At 40.8% G+C, this 12,192-nt stretch overlaps 1 protein-coding gene across 1 annotated transcript in view; it reads right to left on the bottom strand.

The window, feature by feature from the left end:
- The window catches only part of PLCH1 (phospholipase C eta 1), a 236,210-nt gene that overhangs the window by 95,365 nt on the left and 128,653 nt on the right, over positions 1–12,192 (bottom strand). Inside the window, exons 3-4 of the mRNA XM_060099970.1 lie at positions 7,763–7,909; positions 5,297–5,539 (exon numbers count right to left, since the gene is read on the bottom strand). Of these exons, the coding sequence (XP_059955953.1) occupies positions 5,297–5,539; positions 7,763–7,909 (390 nt within the window). The remainder of the gene's footprint in view (positions 1–5,296; positions 5,540–7,762; positions 7,910–12,192) is intronic.

Consider the following 12,192-nt stretch of genomic DNA (forward strand, 5'->3'; position numbering starts at 1 on the left):
AGGAGAATGAGCTGATGGAGGAATATGCCAGCAGCATCATCTTTGCATGCTGGGACCATCGAGTTTTCAGACATCAATCTATCTGAACAGGAAAAGCAAAAGATTTGCCAATCCTTATCTCTCTTTAGCAATAACAACAGCAGCTACTATTTATAAAATGCTTAATATGAGCTGGACAGTGTTCAAAGCACTTTGTGTATAATCAACTCATTTGATGGTCACACAATGACATAGGGCGGGCACCATCATTATCATCATCACCATGTTACAGATAAAGACTCTGAAGTAAAAGGGTTTAAGTAAGTCCCCCAAAGTTACATAGTACACGGCAGAGCTGGGGCTGGACCCAGACAGGGCAGCACTGTCACGCTCCTAAACCACAATACTGTATAGCTTCTGATAGACATGAGTACTTCATCTACCTCCATTCAACATGGCCACACTGCAGAAATAACTTGAATTTCATTTTACACTGGATGGATTTTTTTTTTTTTTTTGTGGTACGCGGGCATCTCACTGTTGTGGCCTCTCCCGTTGCGGAGCACAGGCTCCGGACGCGCAGGCCCAGCGGCCATGGCTCACGGGCCCAGCCACTCCGCGGCATGTGGGATCCTCCCGGACAGGGGCACGAACCCGTGTCCCCTGCATTGGCTGGCAGACTCTCAACCACTGCGCCACCAGGGAAGCCCCTGGATGGATTTTTTTCATACAACTATTTAAGATTCATTATTCTCATTATTCATTCACAGTTGAAATTTTCAGGCCTAACTGAAATGTAATGATAATGAACATATCAGCTCTGTTCTCCTCAATTAATGTTATTAAATTTACATCCAATTAAGGATGTCATTCTGATATTAAGACATTATCTAAACCCCTATCCAATTCTGACAAATCTGTATGAGGATGGTTCTCTGACTCAATATAACATTCCCTATTTTTGACATCAGCTTCCTCTTCATTATTCATTAATTTCCTGTTTCCTTTTCTTTCCTCACTGACATAAACATCAACTCTTCAATATTTCTTATAAAATTGTTCCTCTGTGTGGTTCTGGGGTATACTCACTTTCCAGACAGCATATTTTCAGAATATGAAATTCCTCAACTGTCAATCTGATTAATTCACATATGAAAACTTTCTACTGCCAGTAAACATGGACAAACAAATCATGTTCAAAAAACTATTCACCTAAGCTGGTAAAAATTCAAACTAGAGTATTGTAACTTTAGGACATTAATTGTAATCCCCAAGGTAACCACAAAGAAAACAGCTATAGAATTTATATAAATGGGATTTAAATATTTTGATACAAAAAAAAAGAAGAGAGTAATGCAAGAAATAAGAGACCCAAAAAACTACAAGGCATAAAGAAAACAAATAGCACAAAAATGGATATTAATCCATATCAATAATTATTTTAATGTAAATGAATTAAACTCCCCAGTCAAAAGACAGATTGACAGAATAGATAAAAACTTATAACCCTACTACATGCTGTCTACAAGAGGCTCACTTGAGATCCAAAAACACAAACAGGTTGAAAATGAAAGGATGGAAAAAGATATTCCATGCAAATCATAAAGAAAAGAGAGCTGGGGTGGCTATACTAACATCAAAAAATAGACTTTAAATCAAAAAAAGGCTGTAAGAGACAAAGAAGGATATTATGTATTAATAGAAGTCTCAATACAGCAAGAAGATATAACAGTTATAGACATTTATGCATCTAATGACAGATCATCAAAATATATAAGGCAAAAATAGTGAAAATTGAAGAGAGAAATAATTCTACAACAATACTTGGAGACTTCAGTACCTCACTCACAATAGTGGATAGAACTAGACAGAACTAAGGAAATAAAGAATTTAAACAACACAATAAACCAACTAGATCTAACAGACATATACAGACACTCTACCCAACAATAACAGCATATACAGTCTTCCCAAGCACACATGGGACATTTTCAGAATAGATCACATTTGAGGGCAGGAATTAAGTCTCAACAGATTTAAAAAGATAGCAGAAAGAAGGAAATAAGAAAGATGAGAACAGATATGAAGTAGAAAAACAACTGAGAAAAATCAATGAAACCAAAAGTAGTTTTATCAAAAAGATCAATAAAATTGACAAACCTTTTGTTAGATGGATAAAGAGAAAAAAAGACTCAAATTACTAAAGTCAGAAGTGAAAGTGGGGACATTACTACTGATTCTACAGAAACATAAAGGACTATAAGACACTACTATAAAAAATTATACACCAAAAAATTGAATAACCTAGATGAAATGGACAAATTCCTAGAAATATAAAACCTACCAAGACTATATCACAAATAGAAAATTTGAATAGATCTATAACTAATAAGATTGAATCAGTAATCAAAAATCTCTCAACAAAGAAAATCCCTGGACTTGATGGTTTCACTGGTGAATTCTATCAAATGTTTAAAGAACAAATACCAAAATCCTCAAATTTTTCCAAAAAAAATTAAAGTGGAGGGAACACTTCCTAACTCATTCTATGAGGTCACCAAAGGCAGACAAAGACACTACAAGATAACTACAGATCATTATCCCTTATTTACACTGATGCAAAAATCCTCAACAATATACAGTTGATCCTTGAACACCAGGGGTTTGAATTGTGTGGGTCCAGTTATATGGGAAATTTTTTTCAATAAATAAGTACTACAGTACTATACAATCTGCAGCTGGTTGAATCCACAGATGCAGAACCTCAGATACAGAGGGCCAACTATAAAATTATACTCAGATTTTCAACTGCTCAGGAGGTCTGCACCCCAACTCCTGCATTGTTCAAGGGTCAGCTGTACCAGCAATACAATTCAGCAGCATATTAAAAGGATTATACACCATGACCAGGTGGGATTTAGTCCTGGAATACAAGGATAGTTCAACATATAAGAATTGATCAAAGTAATATGCTGCATCAACATAATGAAGAGAAAAACCACAATCATCTCCATTGATGCAGAAAATGCATCTGACAAAATTCAACACCCCTTCACGATAAAAACACTCAATAAAATAGAAATAGAAGAAAACTACTTCAATATAATAAAAGCAATATATGAAAAAACCACAGCAAATATTATATTCAATAGTTAGAGACTGAAAGCTTTTCCTCTAAGATCAGTAACAAGACAAGGATGCCTGCCTTCACCACTTCTTCTCAGCATAGTACTAGAAGTTCTAGCCAGAGCAACTAGGCAAGAAAAAGAAATAAAAGGCATCCAAATCTGAAAGGAAGAAGTATAATTATCTGTTTGCAGATGATATGATCTTACATGTAGAAAACCTTAAAGACTGGCAGAAGACTAGAGCAATACCACACTTCTCAATAATTTCTTTTACTTTGAAAAAGTTATTTTTCATAAAAATAGATTAACATGTAATAGTTTATTATAATTTTTAGTGAGATATTTTTGAAATTCTCAGATTTAATGTCTTATAGGACAAATATCAATAGATTGAACCCACATAAAAATTCTTTGGAGTTTTCAGTTTTTTGTTTGTTTGTTTTTTTTTTTTTTTTGCGGTACGCGGCCCTCTCACTGTTGTGGCCTCTCCCGTTGCAGAGCACAGGCTCCGGATGCGCAGGCTCAGCGGCCATGGCTCACAGGCCCAGCCGCTCCACGGCATGTGGGATCTTCCCGGACCGGGACACGAACCTGTGTCCCCTGCATCGGCAGGCGGACTCTCAACCACTGCGCCACCAGGGAAGCCCTGAGTCTTCAGTTTTTAAAAATGCAAAAAGGGTCCTGAGATCAAAGTCCAATTATGTTAATTTCTCTTGTCAGAGATTGGTTTAGGAATGGGCCTGTAACAGCATTTCTGGCCATTGATAAGAGGTAGTCTTTTGTGGAGCTCCTGGGAAGTTTTTCTTTGCTCTTAAAAAAAAAGGGCAGGGCGGGGGGTTATGAGAAGAAACTTTGTTCCCTCTAGGCAGGACTTCTCTGTGTTTAGAGCTGCTGCACTTCTCTTTGACCAAAGGGTAGCCAGCTAAAGGACCAAGCCAACATGCTGAGAATGGCAGAACCTAGGTCTCTAATGACATTACTGAGCCACTGAATTAACTAACCCTGGAACCGCTCTATCTCAGATCTCTTGTTCATGAGAAAATGAATATTCTTTATTGTTTGAGGCACTGTTAGATGGTTCTGTGGCTTGCACCAGAAAGCATTCTCAATGATTCAGTATTTGTTTTTTATCAAATGTAAAGGAGTTAGGAACCAAACTAGCAGGAAAAAGCACAGAAAGTTAATTCCTATGTTTATGTTTTGTTCATTTATGAATCCCAGTTGCATTTATCTGCATGCTGTGAACACTGATGAAAAAACATCATGGCTCATCAGCTTAGACCTTTACACTGTCAACATCCTTTCAGGGACTGAATATTTCCAGTCTGCTCCAACAATGTCCTTGGTGAGGGATTATAGCTAGAGCAGCACAAATTTACCACCACTCTGGGAAAAAATTAGGGTGTACATTCCAATGACACCCAAGGAAGGAAGTGGTACTATTTCCTACATGGAGAGGGGGAACATGTATTCTTAAGACCATTCAAAATGTGAGGAAGGGAACCAAAGCGGTCAACGAGCCTAACACTCTCACTTTACAGATAAGGAAACTGAGGTCAGAACGGCCATACATGTCACAGGTTGTGAACGTAAATCCAGTCTCCTCAGAAGAAGTCTGCACCTCAGTTCATGCAAGCTTAAGCTTCTACATGTTCTATTCATTCATTTACTTGGGGTGGGAGTGAGGAGGAGACAGAAAGGTACTAAGGGTAAAGATAAAAACAGCAATAGGGGGCTTCCCTGGTGGCACGGTGGTTAAGAATCTGCCTGCCAATGCAGGGGACATGGGTTTGAGCCCTGGTCTGGGAAGATCCCACATGCCGTGGAGCAACTGAGCCCGTGCGCCACAACTACTGAGCCTGTGCTCTAGAGCCCGCGCGCCACAACTAGTGAAGCCCGTGCACCTGGAGTCCGTGCTCCGCAACAAGAGAAGCCACCGCAATGAGAAGCCCGCACACCACAACGAAGAGTAGCCCCCACTCGCTGCAACTAGAGGAAGCCCGCATGCAGCAACAAAGACACAATGCAACCAAAAATAAATAAACAAAAGTTAAATTAAATTAAATTTAATTTAAAAAACAGCAAGGAAAGTGGATTTAAGCCTCAAAAGTATGGGAGAAAACTATAGTCTAATCCAAACACACACACACTCACACACAGTTTAGAATTAAAGTTCTAGGGAGGATATTGGTCGTGGGTCCTCTGCCTTTTGGCAAGGGAATCTTCATCACTGATGCCGGCCATCAGGTACTTGAGGCCTGTGATCCAGGTTCGGGCCTCCTCAGGGTTGGAGGTGATGAGGTCCAGGGACTCCATGTGGTTGCCATGGTAGATGGTGAAGCAGCAGCTGGGATCAAAGTTCCCCTCAGCCTGTCTGTGGAATATTTCAGACTGCCGACCCTCGGTGACTTTGTAAATGGAGTCAATAAGTACTGTGAGGAAAGAGATACACAGTTATGTGGCAGGTGAAGATATGTAGACAAAGCAAAGTCATCTTAAAATTTAAAAATAAAATTCATTGCCTGTGAATCGTGATATTAAGCCTGAATGTGAAATACAAGCTCTGTCATTTCCTGCTAGTAAACTTCTCCATGTACTACTTTACTCTCCTGGACAGACAACACCCTCCTAGGTGTTGCATCAGGATGTATTGAAATTTATGACAAGAAGACAGATATGCCCAGCAGGACAAGAAGGTTGGTAGAAAAGGGGGCTATGAATATGTCAAATGTATAGTTTATACATTTATGCAAAGACCTAGAGCCAACTTTGACGTTTTACAATATGCATAAAACAGCAATTAAAAATTGAAGGGGAAAAAATTTGGTGGTAACCAAATAGCATAGCTAAAAGTGATTGGGATTTATAGAGAGAAAGCTATGATGGTAAAGGTAGAGCCGGGCTTAGAGAGGCAGAGGGGAAAACACAGTGGCAGCCCAGGGAAAGAGACATAAAGATACAGAAACATGAGGCCCACTCCACAGATGTTGAACAGGCCATTTACACTGGACTGAAAAGCTCAAGAGGGAGGGCTTCCCTGGTGGTGCAGTGGTTGAGAGTCCGCCTGCCGATGCAGGGGACACAGGTTCGTGCCCCGGTCCGGGAAGATCCCACATGCCGCGGAGCGGCTGGGCCCGTGAGCCATGGCCGCTGAGCCTGCGCGTCCGGAGCCTGTGCTCCTCAACGGGAGAGGCCACAACAGTGAGAGTCCCGTGTACCGCAAAAAAAAGCTCAAGAGGGAGAGTAATGAGAGATAAAGCTGGAAAGAGATAAATCGAGCTGGAGGCTAGATTATGAGGAGCTGGAGTAACAGACCTGAGATTAGCATTATTTAGGTAGTGGAGCAATGCTGCAAGTGTGTGTCAGAGAAGCACTTGCAGGGCGGATTACTTTACACTAAGACAGTGTTTTTTGTTTGTTTGCTTGCTTGTTTGGGGGCATGAATCAGAAGGGTTGCAATCTTACTGATGGCCCATATACACCGTCCACGCCTCTGCTCTGCCTTAATGGCACGGCCCCAATTCGTCTTTCTAACTCATTCTCCACATGACTCACAGGGAAATGAGCCTATGCCCAGCCCCTGTGCAAGTTCTAGTGGGTCCAAGCCAGTGGGGTGGTCCAAGCCAGTGGGGTGGTCCCACTCCTATGTCCTATGATTGCTTTAGGTGTGGGAACATAACCCAGTTCTAACCAAGGAGACATGGACACCCTGCTTTGAGAGAAGGGTGTGGAAAGGGGTTCTTCCCTCTTGAAAAGGAAGCACTGAAGAGAAGGTCCTTTTCTGCATCTTCACATCCTATCAGCTGTGAAGCCAGGCTGCTGCTGCCTCGATTACGATGTCAACACGCAAGGGACAGAGCCAAGGGCACTCAGGGAAAACAGAGCTAGAGACTCAACGTCCCGTTCCTGAGGCCGGCCAATCTGCGTTTCTTGTTATGTGAGAGAGTAAATTTGTGCATCACGTAAGCCTAATTAGTCAAGGCGGTCTATGAGTTGAAGAGGAAAGCATCTTCTCTGATAGAGGCAGAAGAAACTAGCAAAATGGAGCTTGGTTAGGAGACTTTGCAGTAGGCAACCGGAAAGGTGAAGAGACCCTGGACGAAGAAGACCCCTGTGAAAACAGGAGGGAGGAAGCAGATGAGAGAGACACTGCAGGGGACTCAGCAAGAACTTGGTGCTGAGTGTAGAAGGTGTGGGAGAGAGGCTTTACAGAGGAGACGGATCAACACTATTTTACTTGATATCACTGAAACAATTTCGTTCATTCATTCATCAGTTAACTGTGCTCAGAATATGTCAAAACACTTTAAATCCCACTGGATTTATGATGTCCTTTACTTTTTATAGGAAAATAAAAGACCTCAAGTTATAAAACCTCATATCCCAACTAAAAAAATACATCTCCAATACAGGGGAAATATTACCATTTACAGCACTCATGGATAAGAAAACTTTTTATGGATTTAACTTCCTCCAAAGAATTAACAAAAGTAAAAATGGTCATCACTTATTCTGTCTCTTCACATTCTCTAACAACTGACCCTTAAACTTGCAAAAATATGAAAAGTCTACGGATCTGAAGCTTCAGAGCCCACCCAATAGAACCCATGTGTTACTCTGTCAAGCCAAACAGAGAATTCAAAAGTTAGTCTTACTTTTTGCCTTCTCACTCTTCCTAGACGGTCTCCATCGGAGGCGGGTCCGGTGCTCATCCAGGTAAAAGAGCCGGACGAGCCCCTTGGTCCCACGCTTCAGTTTGATCATCTGTGTCCCGGACTGCATTACACTCATGCATCTTTCAACTGCAAACAAGATTAGAGTACATTCAGCTCTCACACAATGCAGGTGAGTCCTGGTGTTCAGAAACCTTACTGTCAAATAAAACTTCTGATCACACCCTAAAGGCTCAAGATCCAGAAGACAAACTTAGAAGAGGTAACCTGAACAGAGAGTTGTTAAAGAATTGATTAATCAGGCTTAAACCAGTAAAAAGCCTTACTGATAGAAATAAAATTCTACTTCTAGATAAACAAAGCATTACTGTTCAACAAAGCATCTTTTGTTCTAGCTGGCAACATGCTTTTTGGTATAAGATCAATGATAATTTGGTGCTTGAATTTATGTTCGTAAAGCAAGTTCTCAGACTTCATGTTAAAACTTGTGAGTTTTTGGGCTTCCCTGGTGGCGCAGTGGTTGAGAGTCTGCCTGCCGATGCAGGGGACACGGGTTCATGCCCCGGTCCGGGAAGATCCCACATGCCGCGGAGCGGCTGGGCCCGTGAGCCATGGCCGCTGAGTCTGTGCGTCCGGAGCCTGTGCTCCGCAACGGGAGAGGCCACAACAGTGAGAGGCCCGCGTACCGCAAAAAAACAAAAAACAACAGCAAAAAGAACTTGTGAGTTTTTATATAGCCAGCAGTAAAAACATCTTATGATAACGCTTCAAAATGCAATTAACAAAAACACTACTGGCAAAATGTTTTAATAATTGTTGAAGTTGTATATGGGTTCACATTATAATTTTGTGTATGCTTGAAAACAGCTAAATAAATGTTTTAAAATGTGATGAGAAAAAAAATCAAGTTTTCACAATTAAACATAAAATATTTATTAATGAATTTAGCTGCTAGGATTTTCTAAGTAGAGAAATAACTTGGTGATTGAACTCAGATTAAATCCAAATCACTTATTATCCAAGTTAATGCTATCATTTAAATTCTCCTCTTTGAGGTGAACCTTGATGGAAGTGAGCATCTGTATCTGTTGGTGTTGTCTGTTTCCCTTTCTTTGTTAATAGCACCCACTTTTCCTTTGGAAATACTTCTTTCCCATTCCATGTGCCTTTGGTGGCCTGTCAATCACCCCAAGCAAGAAATGGGCACCTGACTTAAGCTGAGAGCAAATCTGACTCCCTTTCAAGGAACACGAACCCTGAGTAGAGCACTGAATGAAAACAGAACTGAGTCATTTCAAAGCACAAGATTTAAGAGACACTCCTGGTTGGCCACCCCAAGATGTTAAAATTGTCACAGTTACTCTTCCTGGGGCTGGCAAATTATTCCATGTTCCCCTTGGTTCTCCAAGTTATACAATACTCTTCCTAACACCCTTTTCTCATTGCATCAGCCAGAAACAGCTTCTGTTTCACTGACTAATACATAGGCACAGATGCAACCATTAAAGCACTAGGAACAACTGGCTCTGAGTACCTACCTGATCAAGCAGCCTACCGTTTGGTAAAAGAAATGCAGTAAGTCAACTCCAACAATGTTAGGCTTCGGCTTCTTTGGCTAACTTGTTTTTACTAGGAAGAAACCTGATCCCAAAGCTTAACATTGTATGCACAGAGTACTCCAGGTAACTTCAACATAACCAACTTCCACTATTTCCTCCATGCAGAGCCTTTCCTTCTCCCAAAGAAATCAAGGAAGAACTGCACAAAATCAAGCATGGTTTTGGGGTTTGATACTGCAAGAAAGGTGAAGTGTAGGTTGCTCTTACCCATTTCATATGACATACCAAATATACAAGTAATAAAATACTGCTTAAGAAAAAAAAACACGCAAAGTTAAAATGTTTACTTTGAAGCCCAGAACAAAATTTGAGATTTGGTTTCATGCATATTAATAAATTTACCTACCACTGAGCACCATTCATTTAGGTAATGAAAGCCACAGATTTGAATTCTTGACGGTCACCCTGACCATCTCACACCAGTAATGAGAGGGAGAACAGAAGACAGCCAGTGTATCAAGATAAAATCATCAAGTCTAACCACGCAAGCCAAAACTCCCAGAAAACCCTATTAGAACTTCTTTGGCCACTGACTTTAGGTCACATCAGTAAGCAGATATTCACAGTCACCCCCTGCACCATGCACAGGGCTATATAATGAGGTGAAGCAGAGAACAAGGAGACTTTGACTTAGGTTAAATTTCAAGAGCATGAAACCTTTAAAAAGATAACTTATAAATGGTAGTTTAGAGCTATGGTTCAGAACAGTGTTTGGATCTAGACAGCCTGGGATAGACCTCCATATCTGCCACATATTAGCTGTAGGAGGTTAGGCACATTATTTAATCCCTCTGTGCCTCTATGTCTTTGTCTATAAAATGGCAATAATGTTACCCCTTGAAATGTTGTTGAAGGCTGAATGAGTTAATTCATGTAAAGTACTGAAAATGGTGCCTGGAACCATATAAACATTATAAATGGTAGCTATTATTACACTTTTATTACTGATATTTTAAAAAATAAATGCCAAGACAAAAATACATGAGAGTCCATAGTGAAAAGAGAATACAGTGTGCTGGGATGGGGAGGAGTGTGGTAGTAAAACAGTGTCAACGGAGGCTTGGGGACAGGAAAGAGCAGGGGTATGATCAGAGGATAGGAAAAGATGGTCCTCTGTATACAGTGACCTAAAAGGGGATTAACAGGATATTTGATTCTTTGGGCCAGATAAGACTAGGTGTCGGGGGTTAGGAATGCTGGCCTAAGATTTAAATCCAACAGCAATAAGAGATTCACTCGATATTCCTGAGCAAAAGAGTAGTGGGATAAAAAAACATAATTCAGGAAGATGTCTATTTGGGAAAAGAGAATAAAATGAACTGTTTATACCAGAACAGAAAATTGAATTAACTGTACCATCAGAGATCTAAAGCAAAGACTACAGACCTATAAACGGAAAGGACTGTTTATATATCTGGCATGGTGCCCTCTATTGTATTCACACTGACCCTTCTTTCCCTTTACTTTTCACAGTCCCATTTCTTTTTTCTTTTTTTTTTTTTTTTTTGCAGTACGCGGGCCTCTTCACTGCTGTGGCCCCTCCCGCCGCGGAGCACAGGATCCGGACACGCAGGCTCAACGGCCATGGCTCACGGGCCCAGCCACTCCGCGGCATGTGGGATCTTCCCGGACCGGGACACGAACCCGCGTCCCCTGCATCGGCAGGCGGACTCTCAACCTCTGCGCCACCAGGGAAGCCCCACAGTCCCATTTCTTTTCCCTGAAATGGAACTGCTATGGCTACAATATTCTCAGCATTTTAACAGGAAAAGCACAGTGATATAAAAGTTTAATCACTTACTTGAGCTAATAAATACCGCCTATCACTTAGCATCATCCAACGAAACCCAAACATTTTAGAAAGTGGAATCCAACCCCTTAGAGAGGGAGTGTGTTTGAATAATATATTAAATATTCACTAGCTTCACATTTATCCCACCAACTAATCCATGGGCTAAAACTCCAGCATTATCCATTGCCATGAACAAGTATATATGATCAAAATATACTTGGCAGAGCTAAGGTATGAAACAATGTACTGCTTAAAGTGTTTATGTAGTCACTTTATGCTTTCTCCATGATGTTCCCTATCACACACAAAAAAGCCACATAGTCAGTCACCTTGAAAAAATCAAGTCTAGTGAAGTCTTGAAAGTCATCTAAACCCATTTCTCCCTTCCTCAAACCAGACAGTCCATTGGAGTTGTACAGCTAACCAGAGAAGGAGCACCCTCCTTCTTCCTAACTCATTCCCACTGGGTAATAATCACCCATGTTAGAAACAAAATATTCTTCCAGTGTCAGCTAAACTACTTAAGGGTCAGCATAATCTCTTCATGTTCTACCTTCAGTTGAGATAGGTAACAGTACCCACTATAAAAGTCATTCACCAGCCATGCCAGATCAGCAGATTCCATAAAATAGGGTGAGAAACAAGGAGACAAAGGCAAAATTCCAGGGGCAGGAAAACAAGGGAAGAGTGCCAGAGGCTTAGGATGATGTAACCTCATCACACACCCCTCCATTGCTGCAAGGTATTTGGGGAAAGTCTGCAAATACAGGTTACCGATTCAGGCAGCTACAAACAATGTCTCTGATATCACATTCTCCCTGTGGTAGCCTTAATATTTTTAGAAAAGAAGTTTATTTGGATACAATGCAACAATGTTCAAGAATATTAAGGGAGAAATGCCCATCAGCCCATTACATAACACACATACTGTTTTTGTCTATTGTGCTCCAGGCCTCAATATGAATACAAATTTGACATATTGGTTGCAATCACGATATTTC

The sequence above is a fragment of the Mesoplodon densirostris genome, chromosome 5 (assembly GCF_025265405.1).
Source record: "Mesoplodon densirostris isolate mMesDen1 chromosome 5, mMesDen1 primary haplotype, whole genome shotgun sequence".
Taxonomy (NCBI): domain Eukaryota; kingdom Metazoa; phylum Chordata; class Mammalia; order Artiodactyla; family Ziphiidae; genus Mesoplodon; species Mesoplodon densirostris.